The sequence below is a fragment of the Copadichromis virginalis genome, linkage group LG22 (assembly GCF_057382275.1).
Source record: "Copadichromis virginalis isolate Kocher_CV1m ecotype Utaka linkage group LG22, C_Virginalis_male_GT1.1, whole genome shotgun sequence".
Classification (NCBI taxonomy): domain Eukaryota; kingdom Metazoa; phylum Chordata; class Actinopteri; order Cichliformes; family Cichlidae; genus Copadichromis; species Copadichromis virginalis.
Window position 1 is genome coordinate 32,710,394 of NC_140638.1, and position 23,385 is coordinate 32,733,778.

A 23,385-nucleotide genomic window follows, 5' to 3' on the forward strand; every position below is an offset into this window, starting at 1 on the left:
GAAATGTTTCTCTTAGAATGACTTCTGTTCAATGATGGAAACAGGAAATTCACTCCCAAGGCTACAATGTTTCACCGAATTAGAGATTAACTCTTGGAACTGATCCAGATTCACGCCTATAACGAAGAATGGAGATGTTTCAGAATGTGATGCTCATACATCAGATATGTTCACATATACTTATGAAACTGGAGGCTTTGCCTTTATTTTCTAAAGGAACTTTCATAAACTAATAGTCTTATTTTTGTGCATCTCTGGACTCAATTCGTGCATGATGTTGAGGTATGCAGGTGTCATACCATAGCAAAGTATTACACAGATCTTTGGTTAAAAATGTAGCTTACTTCAAGTTACAGTAATCTAATCCATTTATAATCATAATCAGGTTTGTGGGCTTGGTTCTATTTCTCATCATAAGAGAGTTTCTTTAAAAATGAATAGCTTCAAATAGCAATCAAAGTTGTTATCAGTATCTTTTTTTGGAATCACCTTTTTCGTGGTAAAATGCTATTTTATTCCTGTCAAAATGTGTGTAACCTTTGGCATTGCCATATTCATAGATTCAGCTAAAGTAATGGGAACAAATTATGTGTTTTTGTGACAGGCTGCTAAAAACATAGTGCCTAAAGATACAAATTAAATTGGTTCTTTGCTCAGTTGTCAGTTATGTGTAGAGAAAATAGAGCTTCATTTCTTGAGTTTGGCACGTTTTTATGCTTGAGTGATTCACTGGTCAGTGTTAAGTGCTCAAACACATCCCTCTGAAAATGGTCTGGCACCGGACTGGAGTGAAAAAGCAGCCAGTGACCAAAGAAAACCTTGGAAAGAGCTTTAGAAAGGCTAGAGACCCATGTGATGTGACTGACAGAAACTAATTTAGAAAAAAACTGATGTATTTGTTGATTGATATTTTTATATGGATTTGTATTGACAATGACATTGACGAAATGTCAACGCCTGACATGTTTTATTTTCTGTGTATTCTGCTTGGATCTCTTTTGGTTTTGTTAGTTTTTTGTGGAGGATCCTGGAGGACCTGTGGATGACATCCTGCCAACTGTGAATCTAACCAATAACAGCCAGCTGGACTACATGGTGGACAACACAGGCAAAAACAAGTTTTACCTGCCAGTAAGTACAGCAGTGAGAGGTCAGCAACATGACCTGCAGAGAAAGTACTGCGGCCATCTAAAATGACATCTAAACAAGCAAAATGAGACATCTGTGTCTCTGTGTTGTGTTGTGTTGTGTTCGTGTCCAGCTCTGTATCTTTTCTTGGACTCTAGTAGAACAGGTGAGCCTTGGTGCAGCCCCTCAGTTCATTGTCTATCAGAAACGAGCTGTTTTAGCTGTGCTCCCTTTAAGGCAGCATTTGGGCCTCACAAAACTAAAAGTATCCCACATTTTTATCAAAGTATGCAATATAACTTATCAGTCACACAGCACATGCCATATTGGGTCATCTGTTGTTGATGTTCCTTTACTCTCTTTCAGTACTTTATCTACTGCTGTATACTGGGCTTGGTGTCATGCTCCGTGTTCTTGAGGATCAACTACGAGCTGAAGATGGTGGTGATGCTGGTCGCCGTGGTAATCTACAACATCATCATCCTGCAGACACATGCAACTCTACTGGATGGATTTAACAAAGCCTTATACCGCACAGATAAACCAGACAGGTACCTGCATGCACTCGTTCTCCCTTCTTCCTCCACACATCCTTTCTGCTTCATTATTTAGGAAATGATGAAATCATTTTTAGGCCAACTTTAGGTTAATATTATCTGTTTGAAACCCTCCATCACGCTGACCCTGCAGCCTGCTCACATCAGTAGAAAAGAGCTTATTAAAATGACTAATGAGACCGGACCACGGGGGAAGACTGATGCTGAGGCAGCGATATCCCATGTGACTGTCGATCAAGTGTAACCCCTGGAGATGGGGATGATGAATGGCAGCAGTTTGTGTTGATGGAGCTCAATTCACTTTTGACTGACAGCTAGAGTCTCACTGCTGACAAAATCCCATTATGCAAAAAGTTTCCAGGGCACCTAGAGAGACTGCGGAAAGAAAAAGTTTTTTTCTCAAGCTCATATTTCTCCTTTTGTTTGTCTTCTTCACCTCAGCTGTTATTAGCATGAAGACAATACTGCTTTTGCCAGAGCACGGAGGCAAGTAAATAAGAATAGCAATGAAGTGGAAAAACAAAAAAGAAACAGACCAGGGCTGACAAATAGTAATTTCCACTTTAGTATCTTGAAGGAGAACTTTAGTTGTACTGTCTGTGTTATAACAGGCACAGGATTACATATCCACAGGCTGTTGAGCTAGAAGCTACAGCTACTAATCATTGAAGTAAGTTGATAAATTTATAGTTCATGTATTAAAAATATAGAGGAGTGGGTGCAGGCTTTCTGCCGTTTTTAAATACAGTGGCCAGGAAGGACATCTCCCTTCTGACCAAATAGATTTTAATTATATGACTACACATCAGCCACATACAAAGTACGTTAGGAGAAGAGAGGGGAGGAGAAGGGAAGTTTTAGGCCTGGGCATGCTGTGGAGGCACATTTCAATTCATGCCTGCCCTTTTAAACTGCAGACATGAAATATTATACCTGTATTTTATCATCGGAGAAAGGGTCCCCTTTACCAAAAAAAGAAAGAGACAAGCAGTATTGATAAAATGTCATCTTGTTCCTAACCTCAAGCCTGACCTCCTGAACCAAAGTCAAGGCTCTAACACATGAGCATTTGCATAAACATGCTCATTTATTCCTCAAGTTGTCACAGTTACCTATTGTCAACAGATTAGACATCCAACAGCAGCTAACAAAAGCAAAAACAGCAGAAGTTATGAATAGAAAAGATCGGGGTATCCTCAACAACTCAGTCAAAAGTGAGCTTCGCTGACTCATCAACTCGTTCGTTTCAGAGTCCCTTCACAAAGTTTTACAGCTTCCTCCAGAATATAAAAAGTGGATGTTTCTCACCCAACACTGACAGCTGAGGTAAACAGCTGACTCAATAGGGAAAAACTTAGAGGTCAAGAGTCACTTTGCTGTCTGAGTACACTTCCTACAGATGAACCACAGCCAGGGGTCCAAATATAAAACACTGCATAATGTTTAATTGACCTCATCTGTTTTCTGGACCCCATAGCCATGACTGCTATGGGTCTCAGTCTAACCTTAATGTTTTTTCTCTCTTTTGGCTAACTAAAATGTGTTTGTCCTTTATCATCTACCATTACTAGGATTATGAACTTAAATTAGGAGGGGCAGTAAAACCAGAATTAGGCTGACCACAATCTACTGGTGAACATTTACACAAGGTTCAAATGGGATAATAAGGGAAGTTTTCAAAAAATGAATAGATACAAAAGAGAAGAATCTAGCAGTGCTTGTTCATAGTTATGCCAATTTATAAAAACTGTGGACACTGATTTTTTGGGGGCTAATTGTTTCCCAAATTCTTTTCTGTTTCTTCAAAACTAGAGTCTTAAAAAAATAAAACTCAATCAAATTACTGTTTCTTAACCAAAACAAAAAGCTTATCAACTCAAGTAATATCAAGTATTCTAGAGACAAAGGTAAGACCATCTTACTGACAGCTGAAGCTTAGCCCAAACTGAGTGATGCAGGACAATTATCTTAAGACAAGCAGCAAAAAGAAAAGAATCACAGTGCTGCGATGGCCCAATCAGTCCAGACCTCAACCTGACTGAAGTAGTAAATAGTAAGATCTTAAAAGAGCTGTGTATAAACGAATGCCTGCAGATTTTAATGAAATGAAGCAACACTGTAAAGAAGAGTGGACTAAAATCCCTCCACATCGATGTGAGAGAAGCCGTACAGCAAACAGTTACAAAGAAAAGGCCAAACCTAGCAGTCAGTCAGTCCTCTCTCAGACATACAGTCCTTGACAGCATCTGAATGTGTCAGCTTCGTGACTTAAGCACCCTGTGCACTTTTCTGTGAAAGATCTGCAAATGTCTGATCAGCTTTTATTATTTCCAGTAAGATTTGCACATTCATCTAACAACTAGGCAGCTGCAGCAGCACCTTAGCACCCAGCGACACACAAACACACTCACTTTGCCACTTTACTTAGTGACAATAGCAGAGAAAACTACACGCTGAAAAGTGTGGTTACACGTAACTAGAGCTGATGCTGAGAATACTCATTTCCACAAGTGCGACAAGTGTTTTCTCTCTGTCTCTGCTGTTGGTACGTTTAACATACAGATGCATGTTGTATCATAGACACAGATGAAGCAATGTCACAAACCCTGTGTCTAGGCCAATATTGCCAAAGGTATTCACTCACCACCTATCTAAATCACTTCTATGGCCACAATTATATAAAAGCAAGGGAAAAAATGCTCCTGCAAACATTTGTGAAAGAATGTGTTGCCGGTGTGGTACATTGATAGGATGCCACCTAAGCAGTCGTGAAATTTCCGCACTACTAAGTATTCCACAGTCAACTGTTAGTGGGATTATAACAAAGTGGAAGTGAGTGGGAACAACAGTAACTCAGCTATGAAGTGATATGCCACGTAAAATCAGATTCGGGTCAATAGATGCTGAGGTGCATAGTCCAGAGAAGTCCCCAACTTTCTGCAGAGCCAATTACAGACCTCCAAATGGGCTTCAGATTTGATCAAGAACAGTGCATAGAGAGTTTCAAGGAATAGGCTTCCATGGCCGAGCAGCTGCATCCAAGCCTTACACCTCCAAGTGCAATGCAAAGTGTCAGATGCAGTGGTGTAAAGCACACTGCCACGGGGCTCTAGAGCAGTAAAGACATGTTCTCCAGATTGACGAATCGCACTTCTTCATCTGGATATCCAGTGGGTTTGGCGGTTGCCAGGAAAACGGCATAAAGCGTAAAGTTTGCTGGAAAAGGGATTATGGTGGGGGTTCGTTTTTCAGGAGTTGGACTGGGACCCTTAGTTCTATGAAAGAAACTCTTGAAACGGTTTGGAGCTGGCCGCTTCCTGTTACAACACAACAGGGATGAGCGAGTTTGTTGTGGATGTACTTGACCGGCCTGCACAGAGCCCTGACCTCAACCTGACAGAACATCTTTGGGTAGAATTAGAGCAGAGTCTTTGAGCCAGGACCAAGGTCCAATATCAGCGTCCGACCTCACAAATGCACTTCAGGAAGTGGTCAAAAAATCCCATAGACACACTCCTAAAACCTTTAGGAAAGCATTCCGAAAAGAGTGGAAGCCATTATAGCTACAAGGGTGGGCTGACATCATCTTAAACTATGAATGAAGAATGGGATGTCATTCAAGTTCATATGAAGGCAGATAACTTAATACATTTGGCAATATACTGTTTATGTATATATGTTAAAACTTATTTATTTATGGCCTTAGTTTAAAAGGGGCTCAGTGATTTCTAAAATAACAGTCGGTATCCATACTTTTACCAAATGTTACTGAAGCAGGAGGAAAAATTGCATTTTATGGGCTTTCATGTGGATTCATGCACAAACCTGGTTTACCAGTAGCTGTTTCCAGCAGTAGGATGGAGTGTATGTGTGATGGAATAATGTAAACCACAGTTTGTGTGTGAGAGCATTAAGCTTTTGAATTTTCAGAATAAAATGCTGAATGTTGTTATAGCATTTTCCTCTCCTTACAGACCGGGAGTCCTGAAGGATCTAAAGACCATGGGTTCTGTATCTCTGTTCATCTTCTTCATTACGCTACTGGTCTTAGCCAGGCAGGTGAGCAGCTTCCTCAAAGTGGTCTCGTGTAATTTTTTCCCTTTGAACGCTACGATTCTTTTCAGGTCATTCAGCACAATCGCAGAATCAGCGACTGACTCAGTGGAGCAGAGATGTTTTTGGGAAATTTAGCCCCGGTCGTTCTGGAACGACTTTTATGACTTTGTAGAAATTATTCTGGAACAGATGAAAGACAGTTAAACAGTGTTGGAGGACTTGGCTCATTATAAAGAAAGATCAAAATATCTTTGGAGCATTAGATCTGCCAGTTTGGCCCACTGCCTCCATCTCCTCTGTGCCCACCATCCTCACTTCATAAGACCCAAACTCATCTGACACACATTGGGTGTTTGTGTTTTATCTTCTTTTTTTTTTTTGTGAGGTATACCATCCATCATCTCTGACCTCAAAGCTGATGTTCGGGACAGAAGGACAGCCACAAGAGCTTTAGTACCCAAACTGGGGCTCCTCTGAGAGGCACAGTTGGTCCAAACTAGCTCCCTGTGTTGTTCTCATTCTGGGTCACTCTCAGCAGAAAAGAGGGGGGACTTTGTTATGGAAACACAACTTTGCTGAGTGAAACTCTTTGTCACGTACAGATCATGAGGTAATTGGGTTTTGTTTTTTTTAACAATGCTTTTGGGTTATTGAGAAATATCATTTCTAAAACAGGTCAAAAGGTCTTTCGAGTGGTATTGCCCACATTTTCCACTGGAGTTGGCTGTATATGCTTTAGGCTGCTATTAAGAAATTTGCCTTACAAATTCTTCATCTTTAGCTCTAATGAGGCTTTTCCCAGGCATTTAGTCAAAGAGAGGGGAAAGCAGGTTACTGTAAACAAGGCATCTGTAATTCATCCCTGACGAACAGCTGCGCAATGGAGCAAAACTCATTTACAGGCTTTTTAGCTGGTTTCTAAACAGCATCTGATATGAGCTCTACTTCTTTCGGCCTACTTTTTCAGCCTAAAAGAGGTACTGGAATTTATTGTGCCACAAAACTGCACATACTCATACTGTGCATAGGCGCATATATACATGCGCACGAACAAGTGGTGTCACAGTTCTTCTCTTTTTCCTTTTTTCACACGGCTCTTCCCACTCGCCGTGACAAGTGGTTCAGACTTGCTGTCCTCAGAGGGCAAGAAGCTCCTCTGTATTTGCATTTCAGCCTCAGGCTATCAACACTATAGCGCAAGATCTCAGCGCTGTTAGTCTTCTAAATAGGCATCATACTTTAATCTCAGGGGAAACGTATTTAGTGCACACATACATCATCCAGACTACGAACCACACACATGAAGTACATCTCAAAGGACACTAAAAATGCTCCCACGCACACGCAAACACACACCGTAGGGGCCAGCCCACAAGAAGCCTGCAGCGTTCACATACATGAGAGCATAATGATGGTGCGTTCAGGGGATGCTGCCTGATGCACACACACACTCCTGGGATGTTTTGACCTCCCTATATGAATCTTCCTGACATATTTAGACGGTTCAAAACTACCTCAAGCTTGAAAAAGCAAAGAGCAGAAAAAACAAAAAAAAGCAGTGGCTATCTTTTATGCAAAACAGCCCTGTCTGTTCTCGATTTCCTTGAGCCATCATAGCGGAGCTTCACGCATTGTTTCATTGTTGTATTATTGGAGCTTTAATTTTCTATGAATACCAAGCATGCCCTTTAGTTTCAGTCGGTGAGGTTGCTCGAGATAGCCTATGAAGTTTCCGTTCAGTGGCGATGATTAGAATGGGATACGGGCAGCCGGTCGCTGAGAAATGCTCCCATATCGTGGACGAATATATGGAAGATGTTTTTACAGCATCCTGTCTGTGATTAGATTTGTGTTATAAAAAATGAATATTTGCAATTAACTCTAATTTAAAATTCGCTTTCTTCTCTGTGTATTAGTTGTTTTTTTCCCCTGTTTTTGGTTCAAGTTTCTACTGAGAGAGTGCTGGGTGTGAATGACGCTGGTGTCTCTTTACTCTGTGTCCTCCTGTAACAGAATGAATATTACTGTAGGTTAGACTTCCTGTGGAGGGATAAGTTCAAGAGGGAGTGTGAGGAGATCGAAACCATGGAGAACCTCAACCGGGTTCTGCTGGAGAACGTCCTACCAGCTCACGTGGCTGAACACTTCCTGGGGAGAAACTGGAAAAATGAGGTAGAGTGCTGTATTGTTATGCATTCCTGTTCAAGTGTACCCATTTTTAGCACTAGTACTATAGAAGGTAAAGCCTTCCGCAGTTTTTTAGCAGATTTATGGACATTTAATTACAATAACCAGCAGTGAACCTAAAATTAGGATACACATTACTGTGTGCTGAGACTCGAATGAGTTATGACTCAATAAATGAGAATGAGATTTAATGCACCCATCTTTTCACCTCGAGTAACATCCCTGCGTCATTTGTTCTTTTCCCGACCCTTTTTTCAGGAGGTGAAAGGCTTTAATCAAAAAAAAAGAAAAGAAAAGAGTAAAGAATAGCACATTGTGAGTGTTATGTTCTGAAATCAGCAGTTTCCCCAGGAAATTACTGAATTGGGCCAAAAAACACTGGCTTCCCAGAAATATTAAGTACTGAAATGAGATTTAGTACTTAGAAAAGAACCTGTTTCCCGCTGTTTTAAATCTTCTTGCTTAAGCTAATATAGTTGTTTTTATTTCATATATACCATGCAGAAAAATACAAAATATCAAACTAATTGTGTAAAGAGGTAGTTCAGGTAGCTCAGCCGTTATCCCAGAAGATACGTTGATCCTGATGTCCGCCCCATCACCATAGATACAGCTGATACCCTTCTAAAGACCCAATGAGCAAATTTCACATAGGCCCCCATCTCACAGGCCTAGAGACCAGTCAGAGACTGTTTGGGAAACACTTGTTGCTAGGGAAAACTAAGTATGGCCCAGTCGGTTGGTGGGTAGTTGTGGAAGGTTTCTGGCTGTCGCTATGTGAAACTGGCCACGGCTAATATATGGAAATGGGAACTGTTCACCTAAACCTTGCAGCAGTAAGATGCAACTTTTACTCTGAAGGTGAACATTCCTTGTTCCCATTTTGCATTCCACTTTTTTAAGTTTCAGTAGTTTTTTTGCAAACAAGTTGGCATCTTCCATACAAGCTAGAGGTGATGATGGCAATCTGCTGGCAACAGAAGTCATCGCAAGGAGGTTTTCAGTGCAGCACCACATTGTGACCGATATCAACCTGTGACAGCCAGCAACCACTTGCCAACTGGTCAGGAAGGTTATATTTTCTCCCAGCAACCAGTGGTTGGTCTCTAATCCTCTGTGAATGAGGTCTACGCTTTCATAGTCCTCCCACCAATGCTGTGCACCTGCAAGCCACTTTGCAACCCACCTCCACCTGATTACCCACCTCCACCTGGGACAAACATAAAGCAGAGATGTGTTTCTGTTAGAGGAGATAACTTGTGGAATAGTTATGACAGTGATTTAAAAAGGTGGAGTTCATTTTCCTTGTTTAAAAACAAGTTTAAAAATAAAGTATTAGAAAAATATATAAATCAAGAATGAAAAGAGCAAAAATAATAATACTGGAACTCTTGGTTGTTTTGCTTTGATGTAGTTACTTATCTAAGGTGGAAAGTTTTTGTTTGTTTGTTTGTTTGTTTTTGCTTTGTTTTAAGCTTTGCTTCGAGCCCTGTGTACAGGAGCTGCATGCTAAATGATCTTTTGTTAAAAGGGTTGGCGTAATAAGCATATGCTTCAGCCAATACCTTTGTCTACCCTTGTCTCGCGCTTTCTTGCTTTGTGGTAATCTTTATTCTGTATTCACTGAGATATTTGAATGCTAATCAATAAATCAAAAAAATATCAAAAATAAAATAAATTACCTCCTAATGCTATATTTGACTTAATTAGGGTCATATCTGTCGTCACTAATGTTTCCTCTGTTTCGTGGTTGGCATCTTCATGATAATCTACTAGAATAGCACACACCACCAAGCATAAATCAGTGCAGATGGAAATAATCTTCTTTTGACTATCGTGGTACTGACTGAAAAATACATGATAAAAACTGCATATTTTATATGTGCTGTTAACACATATCCTTTATAATGATATTCCTTATCTGTCACATATTGTTCAAATCATTTTCTTTCCCAGTGGAGTTTAATAAACACATTCCCTTTTGATTTCTGTTATTTCACTCTTTCCACAGACGCTGTATTAGACGTGGCCTACTTGCTTAACATACTTTCCGTTCCCGTGCTTCACCTCAGTTGCTCTGCTCTTACTTCTGTCTGTCTTGTAATGAACGCTGTTACTATTTTGCTCCTGCAAACACCCAGAGTCCCCCCGCAGACATGATTAAAGCTTCTTCGTATTTATTTAAAGAGTCGGTGTCATTGTTCAGCACGAGCTATTCAGCTCATAGATTTCCTTCACCTGTGCCAGATCAATACAACCCATAGAGCCGTTATCTTCTTCTCGCTCGTTACCAGGACCTTTATCATCAGTCGTACGAGTCGGTGTGTGTGATGTTCGCCTCCATCCCAGACTTCAAAGAGTTTTATACTGAGTCTGATGTCAATAAGGAGGGACTGGAATGTCTCCGTCTTCTCAACGAGATCATAGCAGACTTTGATGAGGTAAACTCCTCTCATATTGATCATCCTTGCTGTCTCAGTCACAATGGAAAAAGGAAAAAACGAAAAAGAAAAAAATAACCTTCCCCTGCTGCTTTTTTTTGAGAAGCAATCACACTTGGTTATTATGCTCTAAAGTAGCAGGGAAAGCAGAAGAAAACGCCAGCGTTTGGCTGAAAGCCACCGCTATTTCCTGCTTCTTGTAGATGTAATATAATGGGCTCTTTTCCTCCTGCGCCCGCAGCTGCTGTCCAAGCCAAAATTCAGCGGAGTGGAGAAGATTAAGACCATCGGTTCTACCTACATGGCTGCGACTGGACTCAACGTGACGCCAGGACCAGATTGTGCACAGGCAAGTTTCTACACACGTCTGCATTCACAAAGAGCCACACAGTGTTTACTGCTGCTCCAGACAATCTGCATATCATTCAAGCACCAGTGATTCATTACTGCACTTTGAATACATCAGTGTAAGCAAATTAGATCATCGTTCAGAAATGTGGCAGCACTGTGCTTTGTTTAAAAGAAAAAAAACCTTCCTGATTGGTGGAAATGTGCTTAATTGACATTTGCAAAGCCCCCACCAGCCACCCAAACCCCCCAGTCACTGTTGCTGCACCTGCATCTTCTAGCAGAGCACATAATGTAGTCTGCAGGGATAAGAGCGCTCTGCACTCAGAATCCTTGGTAATTTTTATAACAATGCGTAGCTGATTTCACACAGGGGCAGACAGAAGCAGGCGTCTCTTTGATGGCTGATTTGCTGGACTGCTGCAGGCTGATTGTATCAGCTGTTGCCAACTCTGTCACTTTTTAATGTTTCCAGCTTGCTGATAAAGAAGCATGTAAAGCTAAAAAAAAAAAACCCACTTGATCGCACAATACTGTACATGACATCAGTAAATAACATGGGGGGATTAGCTTTGTTTTGAATCAAGTGTTTTTGTTCCAGTATTATAAATGAAAATGGAATGAGAGCAGATCAGTCACAGCCCTGGCTAGATCATTTGTTCTGTGTAGAGAACCAGGATTTATCTTCTTTAAATGCTTTGCCTTACATCTGGGCATGAAAAGGTTTTGAGGATTTTAGCATTAACTCATTAAGCAGCAAGTTTGGGAAACTAGCTTACTCCTAACCCCTTTTTGTGGTGTTACAGAGACAAGTATTCCCCAGATACTAGGGATATGCGTAGTTATTAAATTAGACAATTAAATTAAAAGCCTTAACCCTTGCGAGGCAGAAATATTACTCAGTTAAGCTATGCGACAACAAATAAGGGGAACATCTTGTAAGAGCATTGAGATTTGGAAGTATTTTCATGTAGGAAATGCTGGCTAGGTGTAATAAACTATAAATTTAACATTTTATTATGGCCCAACCGTAACCGGCTTAGCAACCTGTTTCTGTTGCTATCCAGCTGTGCTGCTGTAAACTTCATCTCCAAAGCGTTTACTGCCCAGTGTAAAACCAAGCTACTATCACTTTAAAAACATAAACAGTCACAATCTCGCACTAGTGTCCCCTGTGACTGTTTTCTCTTCATTACCCTCAGGAACACGACAGACAGTACATGCACATTGGCACAATGGTGGAGTTTGCATTTGCTCTCGTTGGGAAGCTGGATGTCATCAACAAGCACTCTTTTAATGACTTCAGACTGCGGATCGGTGAGAGCTCTTCCTCGTAGCATGAACACGGCACAGATTTCACTTTACATAAAGGTGTGTAATCATTCTGAAATGTTAACTGCTTTGTCTATTTGTAAGGCATAAACCATGGGCCAGTGATTGCAGGAGTAATTGGAGCCCAGAAGCCTCAGTATGACATCTGGGGAAACAGTGTGAATGTGGCCAGTAGGATGGAAACCACTGGGTTACTGGGAAAAATACAGGTGGGATGTCTTCCAAAGCACGCTTGTATTTCTTGCCAAATTTTATTGAATTTTTTTTTTTTTTAATCACATCTCGTCCTTCTGTGCAGGTAACAGAGGAGACACGTGAAATCTTAACAAAATTAGGGTACATGTGTTCATGTCGCGGCATCATCAATGTGAAGGGTAAAGGAGAGCTGAAGACCTACTTTGTTCACACAGAGATGACCAGATCTCTGTCACAAGGGACCGTGATGCCTTGAGCACGCCACGCTAACCGAACAAATAGACTTGACGACACAATTGCGCACACAAAGTGGCCGTAGAAGTGATTTGTCATTCTCTGTTAAGTAAAACTCATTACCAGAAGCCAGCAGCACGACGGATAGATGATTGTAAAGAACCACTTTTGTCCTTAGCAGCACAGTGTAAGCTGGAGCCAAGGTGCACCGCCGCAGTCCTTCAAGGCTGCACTTAAGATGGTTTTCACATCTCAAGTGTAACAAGGACTTCACTCTGAGGGGTCACTTGACTGTCTAAAGGAGTGCCTGACTCAAAGGGAGGTTTGCTAAATTAGTGCAGCTCTCAAGGACCGCAGTCACCCGTCTGTACAATAGTAGCGGTGTGGAGCTAATTACCCATGCCAGTGTTGCTGTGCTTCAGAGCCTTACACTCGAGCAAACTGAGCCGCCTGCCGAGCTGTGGTTTTTTGTTTTTTCCCTATCTACGCTTGGTTGGCAATGTGAGCCGGTTTGTTCCATTTTATTGCAAATGGATGTTACAATAGTTTATTGTCATTTAGAGCTATTGTTGCCAACAAAATGCCAGCGTGATGGTTAGTTTGCCAGAACCTGTGATTTGTATTTATAACTACAGAGCCGCGTTTGTGTCCCACTCGAGCAGGTGGACTCAGGCGCGGGCTCAAAAGTAGAGGTTTCTTTTTTATAATCCATCTGGAACCAAACCAACCGCATGTGTGTAAATGTCCACTGCCATTCTTTTGTTATTCATTAAACATTTGTATATAAACTGACGTCCTTTGTCTGTCTTTGGTTTAGTGCTCTAAACAGAAGAGCACGATAAAAGATCTGTCACACTGTAAACACACGAAGTATTCACTGGAGTCAGTAGCTCATTAGTTTCATTAGCTTTAAAGTTGTGATGCTCATTTCCAGTTCTGTATCTTTAGTCTTACGCTGCTTGAATCACAGTTCAAAATAACCCTTAGAGTGTTTACCTGCTCAGAGCTATGGTGAAGCTCAGTATTTCACTCTGCCATTCACCTTCCTTTGAGCTAGCTTTCTCTTGATTGGCTGCCCCTCATAAACAGAAGGTTTCAACTTACATATATTAGGAACTTTTTACCTCTTTGACATGGCACAGAGCCAAGAGTCAAAACCCTGATAACCAACAGCTAATCTCAATGTCATTACAAGCTTGATAGTGATTATTTGAACATCTGTTCATGTTTATTTTGAGCATCTTTTGCTATAAATATATGTACTATATATGTACAGGTTCATAAAAAGGTAACCGTTCATATACTCTATATTCATTGCTCACGATTGCAAAGATTTTAAATCTTTTAGAAAATATCATTGTGGTTTATGGCTCCTGAGATTTAGAAATTCAATACACAACAGATGAAAATCAAAACTGCTTTACAATATAGAAATGACCAACTTCTGAAAAATATATATATTTCTACACTCAGTGCTTGGTTGAGGCTCGTTTATCATTAATTCCAGGATCAATGCAGCGCTCTTATGGCTTATGGCACAGCTAAAATGTTCTTGATCATAGCCTTCACCTCGTCTGTTTCCTGTCTTCCTTTTGTAGTAGTTTAATAATACACCACAGTGTGAGGTACAGATCAGGTGAGTTGACTGGTCAATCATGTACAGTAATAACATGGACAGTAAAACCATTCGGTAGTACTCTAAGTGCTGTGGGCAGGTGTGCTGAGTGCTGCTGGAAAAGCAAGTGAGCATGTCCATAAAGACTGTCAACAGATGAAGTTCATTTTAATTCATTTCAATTTAATTGTATTTATACTGCATTAAATCACAACACTTGTATCAGCCTGTATTGCCAGGTTAAGACCCTAAAATAATAGTGAAAACCCCAACAATCAGACCACTCCCTATGAACAAGCACTTGGTGACAGTGGGAAGGAATAACTTCCTTTTAACGGGAAGAAACATGCAGCAGAACCAGGCTCAGAAAGGGGCAGCTATGGACTGTTTGAGGTTGGGGGAGACAGACAGGACAAAAGACATAATACGGACAAGAGCCTGGTAGAGTTGTGGTAGATGGCTAATAGACTTTGGACTTCATAAATTGGACTAACACCAGGAAATATTATGGGGCGGGGTATTTCTTGTCACTGTAACCTTGAAACACCAACTCCTCTAACAGCTCCCTAACATCACTGCAGTTCTAGCACCACATACATTTAAATCTTGTCAAGTTTCTAAGAATAAGAGCTCTATTTCAGCCACAGTACAAAGGCAGAAGCAAATGAGAGCTGTCTGCACTCAAAAATAATCTTATCGTGTAGGAGGCTGATCTCTGTTGCGTGGGTTTAGTATTTATACACAAAAAGAATCTGAGAACTTAGTGAACCGAGGAGGTTAGTGAGGTAAAAAAAATGCATTTATGTAAGGCGAGGTGAACTAAAAAAAAACAGTAAGAAAAAAACAGATCAAATGCAGGGAGTGCAGCGTACACTGATGTAGAAGCTAATTTAAAAAGAATGGGTTGTTCAAATGATCAGTACCTGAGAGAAACTGGCCAGCTACTCCAACGCTGGCTTCAACCTTTCAAATTTGCTCCATACAAAATCCCATTACAAAAATTCACATTATTCCTGACACCCAGAGTGTAAAAACAAACATCACACAAGAAGGCAGTCAGAAAACAAAATCTAATCTTTGAGCCATACAGAGAATTCACCTACTAAATCTGGGAAATACGTTATGATTCACTTCAGTCTCGACTGAAACATTATATTCATGCTGATTGAAGAAGAAAATGTAGGTGGACTTTCGTAGAAAATAAAGGTCTTTTCTAGTCATTAAGAATAAAAATCTGTCTTGCTACTACAGTCAACAGTTATGTCAGTGGGTTAAATGTTTACACTTGCATTCTTTTACTAAACAATCTACAGAGCACAACATTGTTTATTATTAGAGTTTCCACAGTGAGAAAAAAACGCCTTCATGCACTGATACGTCAGACTTTTAAGAAGGTCTCACTGATCCGTATCCTTCTTCCACACTCCATAAGATCCCATTTTTCATGTAGATTTCAGATTTAATGCAGGCTACACGCGCATACTGCCTCTCTGTGAAGTAGAGTGTGGGAGCGGGACGACGGCCATACTCTGACGAGGACAGCACCGGCACAGTTCTGGACCTCTCCTGGAAGGGAGCAGCATGGCCACATGGAAGAAGTGTTAAAGCTGCGCTAGCTGTGATGCATGTGTTGGACTTCTCTTTCCACAAAGTTGCATATTTTAAAAAGAGGAAGTTTAGGGAAACATGAAGCAGGAGGTTTCCACAGCAATTATGTTCATATGACAAAGTTACATTGAGGTAATGTCACACACACACACACACACACACACAGATATACATATACATATAAAATAACCCCATCACTGATCATTTAGATTTAGTTATTTTTTTTCTGGCACCAGGCAGCCTTTTTTTAAACAACATTATCTCCTGCTGAAGTTGATTTTTTTTCTTGCTAATTGTTACACACATAGCTGGTTTTGTGTCTTACATTTCATAAGGACCACAGTGTAACTGTACCTGATTTTCAGGTGAACAGAGACATTAATTTGAGCGGTAAAAAGAAATGTGGAGGCGTTGCACAGAAGGAATGTGTCTGTGGCATGCTAGCTGTTGGAACGTGTCCGTATTACTTGCTGAAAGGATTCATCATTCCTGTTGCTGTTTGAATCAGCACGCCAGAGCTGTTACAGATGTAGCTAATGGATTCCTCCATCAGCTGCTGCAGACACAGTTTATGGATTTCTCCATCAGTTAAGACAGAATTCATTGAAAAAAATGACTGTAGCTGTGGTTAGTGACCACACACTTCACCACTCACTGGACATACAGCTGAACACCTTGTATAACATATTTCTGAGCTGCTGCTACCAGGACAGCTTTATCACCTCAATATAACTATTTCCTATAATACAGCTATATTTCCACCTTTTATTACAAGATGCAAATTAAGTAAAATTGTGGCTCTTTGCTATTAAAAACATCACATCTAGGGTGTGTCCATTAGATAACAATGCTATAACAACAACTAACTGTTAACTGTTTAAACCCCAAAACCAGACCAGTGAATCTGTTGCTTTGAAGTGTACAGCTTCAGGTCGATAACTAAACCTGCTACTGTTCTGATCAGTAAGACGGTTGAAGTAAAGGTATTTTTGCACTTAATGAAACTATCGTGGTTTGCTCCTCTGATTAGATTCGATTTAGTCTCTTTCTTATTGCTACGTCCCACACTGACAGAAATGAAAGCTGCCCTCCAAAATTGTATGAGCTATCCCCTGTTGTCTTTGGGAAAACTGAAATACACATGCTGCTCATTATTATCGAGGGCACTAAGGTGTCTCTGGGTGGGCTTTTTCAATAGCTCTGTTAACACCAGGAACCTCTGACTTCAGAAAGGTCAGGCAGTATGTGCTTCTGGCTCTGGTAGGTCTATATTTTTACAATTACATTCAGTGGAAACAGAAGAAGAAAAATAGAACACTGTCATCATGCTCTAATGAGAAAAAAAATGAAACATTTTTAAATTATTATTCTCATTTTTAACTCCATATTTTTTGTCCTTGGAGTCTGCGGCAGTTGTTTAATGCAATTAATGTTTGTTAAATGCCCCGTATTTCTGCATCCGTAAGAGGTGTATGCACTACATTACGTGACCATTACCTCTTTATTTATGTCAAGTCCTCTTCCTTTCCAGTGTTTTCTGTCATCCCGGGGGAGCCACATATCAAAACCCTCAACATGGTTGTGTAATCGGTCATACATGGACACATCTGAGACCTAAATGTGGAGAAGAAAGAGTCCAGCATTCAAAGTATTTCCTGTTGTGGAAGGAGATGCTTTTTTTTGTCACTTTGGGCAATGAGAAGTAGGTGTTAATAGTAGAGGGGAACGCAAGAGTGCTAGCAAATACATAATACATGTATAAATATACAAAGGGTGAGTGGTGAACCGTTTTTATATAGTTTATAATTCAAAAGGAGTTCAAAAGCACCAACGCAACTTTATTAAGAAAGGAGTTTTAAGTAGGTACAATTTAATGTATTAACCCGCGTTAATATTCCCAATTTTGTTAACTGGAGATTTTGTTAATTGTTATAGTTATAGATACAAACTATAACTATAACTATAACTATAACTATAACTGAGCGTTATCCTAAATAACACTCAGTAATAAATATAACTGGCTAGGTTCTGTTAGCTAACCAGTGTTACCTTCGCTTCGTTGTTAAAGTAGGACATTTGTTTGGGCTCATTTCTTCGCGGTGTGACGTAGCTGAAGGCTGACAGTGTAGCCAGCGGTTTGGTTTTTGCCTCGAGTGAAACGTCCATCGTTCTAGCTCAAAACCTGTCTCAAAACCCCAGAAAAGTCCAGTCAAACTGTCCAGTCAGACCGCAGGCGTCTGGGGTTGCTAAGATACCAACCTAGCAACTTGATGTGCTGCCTTCACATGCTTTTGGAGTTTCGTGTACTTCCGAGTCTCTTGCTGCTGAAGGTTTTAAATCAAGTGTTTTCAAAGCAGGTGTGTTAAACCTAAAAATCAGGTTAGAGACTCCAATCTCGCCCACTGGACTTCCATGGAAAATATGAAGGAGGGCGCACATTTTGGAATTCTAACTGTGTTTTCATAACGTTTACAGCTTTTCCTAATGAGAAATACCTCTGCAACATTCTTCACAGTACACCAAAGTAATAGATAAACATTAAATGACAGAAAAGTTTGGGTTTTTTTCACTATCTATGTCACGATCCTGGGTCTTTTGACCCAGCGTTTTGAGTTTTAGTTTATTTTGATGTTCATGGTATGTTTAAGTTCATTAGGCTATCTAAGTTCATTTGCTTATTAGTTTCCCCTTGTGTTTTTAACCCCTGTTAAGTCTCCCTTGCCCTTCATGTGTTTCATGTTTGTGTGTCCTGTGTTCCTGTGTTCTGTGTTTAGTTTTAGTTTAGTTTTCAGTCATTCCTTGTCAGGTCGTCTGCTCATCACGTCGCATCTTCAGGTATCCATGTCAGTTCACCATGTTTCGGGTTTTTTCATGTTTTAGTTTTAGTTCACCCAGTTTAGGTTATTATTTAGTTTCACCCATGCCCTTTGTTTGTATTTATTTTGCCAGCCTTAATAAACTGCTTGTTTTCTGTTAATCCACGTCACGTTTCATAGTTTTGGTCTGCACTTGAGTCCTTTTTAGCAACACAGCCAGACTGTGACAATCTACTATAGAAATTTCTGTCTTTTTACAATATGCTCATGCTAAAATAATTAATAAAATAGGACCTTATTGTGAATTAACAATAACTTTGCCTTCTTTTTAGTTACAGTACAGTCTGTGGTGTGAGCTACTAAAACCTTTTCTGTAATTTGACAGGTATACCTTTAACAATTAAGCCCCAAAGAGTCGTGCAGACAGATTTCCTTCATGAAATAGAGCCACATGTCTCTATCATGAAGTAAAACGTGAGATGTGCTGTTGAAGTTCCTCCTTTTTCTTATATTGAGATTTTTGCAGGAAGTCAGTGTGGAGTTAAACCTCTGAAAAATGAGTTTGACATCCCTGTTTTACACAGTTAACTCAACTGAGTTTGTTCTCTCTCTCTCTGTGTGTGTGTGTGTGTGTGTGTGTGTGTGTGTGTGTGTGTGTGTGTGTGTGTGTGTGTGTGTGTGTGTGTGTGTTATTAGTACAAGATCCCAACGCGCAATAAATCATTGTGACACATAGATGTATGTTGGTACCAAACTATCAGCTGCGAGGGGATATTTCCATTGGCTGCTTTTGGCCTTTGGACACATTTTGAAAGTCACACTCTGTTAAACGACCTCTTGGGGAAATCGTTACTGGTGTCTAATTTTCTGACTTCTCAGCTATTGTGACTGGAAGAAGATACCAAACCACGGGGGCTTTTCTTATTAACTGTCACAGCTGCATTAATGCAGCCATTAATTATCAACAATTCTATAATTGCTCATTTGCAACTCGTGGAGAGGCCAGTACAATCTTGTGATTTCATTTGTTTATGAAACTGGTTTATGGTGCACCATATTTTCTAACTAAAGTTAAAGACAGGAAGGTCTACTGACCCAAATTCTATAAATGACTGAAAGCCTGCTGTTCTCAGCCGGTACACAGTTGAATTACTGCTACAAGGTTGTTAAGAGTCAGCGGTGGAAAATCAAATGATGGCACATCTTTGCACAGCTGCATCACTGTCTTCCTTTATGCTAATAACACTTGTCCCTCGGAGGCCCTTCAGAAGGTCTCTCACTGCATCTGCTGTGTGAGTCTGGCAGCAGAATTAGTTTATAACAGCGGACAGATTACGCCTCAAGCGCGGTGTGGTGTATGCGGTTATGTTACGGCTGACAAGGAAGCCCAATTTGCTGGGGCTTCAGATTAAGTATAAATAACCTCTCAGTCCCTCAGCACTGCATAAAGATACAGATGGTGCACCTCGAGTTCATCGTGGCAGACTGATTTCAGCGGCTAAACCGAGAAAGCTGCTAGAAATACAAGACTTCAAACATAGTTTTTGAAGGTCTCAACCCTGAAGATGGATTTTCAGAAAAGCTACAGTTAGTGTGCAACGGGGACTAACTCTCCCTGAACCTTTAGTTCTAGTGTCAAAATGACATTTGTTCAATCACACGGGACAGCAGTCATAGCCCTGAACAGACCAACACATAAACTGTCAGTACCAAAATAACACATTCGGTGAAAACGAAACAAAGCATTGCCTACTGTATGCAATACTATATCACATACAACAGGACATACATACAATACAACAGTGCTGTGGATTAGTGGACATCCAGGCCCTCTAGTTTGATCACAGATCCTCTTCAGTGCTATTCTTTGCATTCCTTAGGGAGGAAGAGCTGGAGAGTGCACCACAACTATCTTCTGTGCCTTCTTGTGTTCTGTTGTCTTTCACATCCTCACTCCTCTTCTACAGGCAGGAAGAGGACAAGGCGTGCCCCCTAAACTGTTTATGAAAACTGTCTGTTACTTGTGTACGTGGAATAAAAAGAATCTTTCACTTCTCTCATTTTAGGACATTCTGGCACAAACGAAGTCTGGAAGGAATAAGTGGGTAATATTTCAATCTGCTGAATAGTTCTCCTCTCCAAAACATGTTGGCATTGTTTATTATTTAAGTGTGAGTGCAGAGTGGAGTCCATCTAGTCTTCAAAGTCGAGTCACTTATGCGAGTCTCGTAAAACATATTCATACAGCATTACTGCAACGGCACCTCAACAGCTGGTTTACAGCGAAACATTGCGGGGTCTGCTCAGGTGAACAGCAGCTACCCATCCAGGAGGAAGCCCAATTAGGTACACCTGTTGAACTCATTATTAATGTTAATATCTGATCAGTTAACCACATGGCAGGACCCCATGGTTTCCCTAGTAAACCAATGGGGTCGGCTCTGACCCCATGGGTTCTCCAGGGTTAATGCATTTATCCATGGAGACATGTCTGGTGAAGTTTAAATTGAGCATCAGAAAGGAGAAGAAAGGTCATTAAAGTGACTTTGAATGTATTATTGTTGCTGTTGCCAGATGAGCTGGTCTGAGGATTTCAGAAGCTGCTGATCTACTGGGATTTTCACACTTTAGGCCTCTTTGTACCAACTGAGCCTCATTTAAACATCACAGCCTCTCTGAGTATTGATGCTGACCATCTTTGGATGGCTGCTTCCAAATAATCATCTCAAACTGGTTTCCTGAACACGACAAGACGGCCTCCTCCTACTGTGGAGGCCGTTTGAGGCTGTACTCAAACGACCTCCACAGTAGAGCATCTTTGGGTTGAGCTGGAGTGGGGGACTCAGATCGTGGATGTGCAGCTGTAAAATCTGCATTAAAACATGAAAAGGGGGTCCAGCCTAGTATTTGCAAGGTATACCTAATAAATTGGTCACTTAGTCAGTTTAGTAAGGAGAAGGAAAGAGAATAGAAGATACAGAAGAGTGCAGAGGATGGATGTGTGTGCTGTGGGTGGAGGGGGCTGTTTATTATAATTTATTGAACTGTGACCATTGGATGAAAGATATTTTTCCTCGGGTGTCAGTTTGGCTCACTGGTCGAGGAGCGAACCTGCTGCCAGCTGCCGATCAGCCCCGATCTGAGGCCGTCTGCTGTATGCCTCCGCCTGCCCTCCCTTTCTATCTGCTCATCACTGCTCAACTGTCAGTTAAAAGCAAAATTCAAACATAAATATTTAAAAAAGGCAAATATTTTTCCTCTCAGTTTATGCAAACATAAGTGCTCTTTTTTCTAAATATAGCAACATGCTGTGGAAATCAGCATCTTAAGAGTATTCCCTCTGATCCACGACAGAGGTTAGTTTTATTTAGAAATGTCCTCGTTTAAAGACAGCACACTCGGTGTCAGTGAAGGAGCACTCTTCCAGATTCCTTCTCAAACATTTTGATCACCCCGGGTTATATGTTGTCAAAATGTGCTGTCATTTTGGAGGAAACGGTTTATTCAGTGACTCAAAAACATGGAGGAAAGATTCTGGGCGAGTTACAGCCTTTCCCAGGTTAATGCTGGTGTTTTGTTGAATCTCCTGCATGCTGCTGTTGTATTTTATACCACTGGCCCCTGCAGATTTTGACAGTTATACAGAGAAATGTCAGCACATATTGGAACGCTGTCTGTTTTCTTCAGCGACCGATATTGGTCCATCCAAATTGTAGACAACTCAGTCACCTGTCTACATTTCCTAAAACATTTGCACGTGCTACCAAAGCAGTCTCTTTATGATGGGACAAAACACTAACTTTTGCACAGAAATGACCACAAAAGGAGCTTCTCGCACATGCACGCTTTAATCTATCAGTGTGCAGAGTGTGCACGTGTGTGTCTTGCACAGTAATAGTCAACTGAAAGAAAGCTTTTTGTTAGAGACATGACAGTCCAGTTAACCTCTCAGCCTTTTTCCATTTAGCAGCCGTGATGCACTGACACACCTTCTGTTTCTGTGGCTGTGCCAGTCTCACCCACCCTTTTGTCTTTCTCTCCTTCCACGTAACTGTTACGGAGGAGCAGGAGACGGCCAATGAGAGGACACCGTTCTGCTGTTAGCTGGCCCTGACTGCAGCAGATCTGGGGAGCCCGGGTTCTGACGCAGAGGTTCGGTGGCACAGTTCAATAGGCGTGACGTAGAGGAAAGTCGGGGATGTGCAAACAAAAGGTGGGGGGGGGACAGACAGAGCCCCATCACTTCCCGCTTCCTTTCATTTCATTTCAGAGGTTGTCTCAGAGCACAGGAGTAATTACTGCTGACATTTCAGAGGGATATATTGCTATTTGGCAGGGGTTACTGTGGGAATGAAACAACCTGAAGGAAGGAGTCAGCCGTTTGGTGGTTCCGAGTTATTAAATAGAGATCACCACCACAGAGCCGCGTTCTCATCTGTATAGTTTCATCCCATCTCTTCACATCGTGTTTTATTAATGCGGAATGAAATGTGGCATATCCACCTGGTTTATGTCATTCAGAGCAGCGTTGGGTATTTGAAGTCCTCATCTGTGCGAGGCCGGATGCACAGCTTCAGCTGATGATGAGGGGTTTTCTTGCAGAAGCGTTGTACAGAATGATAACTCACCTGAGCAGCAAATGACTCATGAAATGCTAATTAGAAACGATACAGGCATCACTTTAAATTCTAATCCAAACTGATTTAAAGTACTAACGAAATCAACTTTGGACTCACAATTAAAGGCCTTCAAAATTGTTTTTCTCATTCAGTATCAATACAAAAGCAGTTTGGTTCACGCTGAAAACAAGATTTTAGAGAAAGTTGCAACCTTTAACTGACTGGTCACATATCTCTCCAGGCATGATG

At 40.9% G+C, this 23,385-nt stretch overlaps 2 protein-coding genes across 4 annotated transcripts in view; one reads left to right on the top strand and one right to left on the bottom strand.

The window, feature by feature from the left end:
• adcy2b (adenylate cyclase 2b (brain)) overlaps nt 1–12,949 on the top strand; it is a 74,255-nt gene extending 61,306 nt beyond the window's left edge. For both annotated transcript variants that reach the window (XM_085446556.1, XM_085446557.1), the window contains exons 17-25: nt 1,012–1,131; nt 1,495–1,679; nt 5,660–5,744; nt 7,755–7,913; nt 10,223–10,369; nt 10,611–10,718; nt 11,920–12,034; nt 12,134–12,258; nt 12,348–12,949. In XM_085446556.1, the coding sequence (XP_085302682.1) occupies nt 1,012–1,131; nt 1,495–1,679; nt 5,660–5,744; nt 7,755–7,913; nt 10,223–10,369; nt 10,611–10,718; nt 11,920–12,034; nt 12,134–12,258; nt 12,348–12,500 (1,197 nt within the window). In that variant the 3' untranslated portion in view covers nt 12,501–12,949. The remainder of the gene's footprint in view (nt 1–1,011; nt 1,132–1,494; nt 1,680–5,659; nt 5,745–7,754; nt 7,914–10,222; nt 10,370–10,610; nt 10,719–11,919; nt 12,035–12,133; nt 12,259–12,347) is intronic.
• The window catches only part of cfap90 (cilia and flagella associated protein 90), a 43,043-nt gene extending 24,977 nt beyond the window's left edge, over nt 1–18,066 (bottom strand). Inside the window, exons 1-3 of one of the 2 annotated variants that reach the window (XM_085446558.1) lie at nt 17,751–17,985; nt 17,199–17,315; nt 15,402–15,659 (exon numbers count right to left, since the gene is read on the bottom strand). In XM_085446558.1, the coding sequence (XP_085302684.1) occupies nt 15,480–15,659; nt 17,199–17,315; nt 17,751–17,867 (414 nt within the window). In that variant the 5' untranslated portion in view covers nt 17,868–17,985 and the 3' untranslated portion in view covers nt 15,402–15,479. Of the gene's footprint in view, nt 1–15,401; nt 15,660–17,198; nt 17,316–17,750 lie in introns of those variants that run through there. The other variant, XM_085446560.1, reaches the window with a different exon arrangement.
• Nucleotides 18,067–23,385: the final 5,319 nt, after the last annotated feature.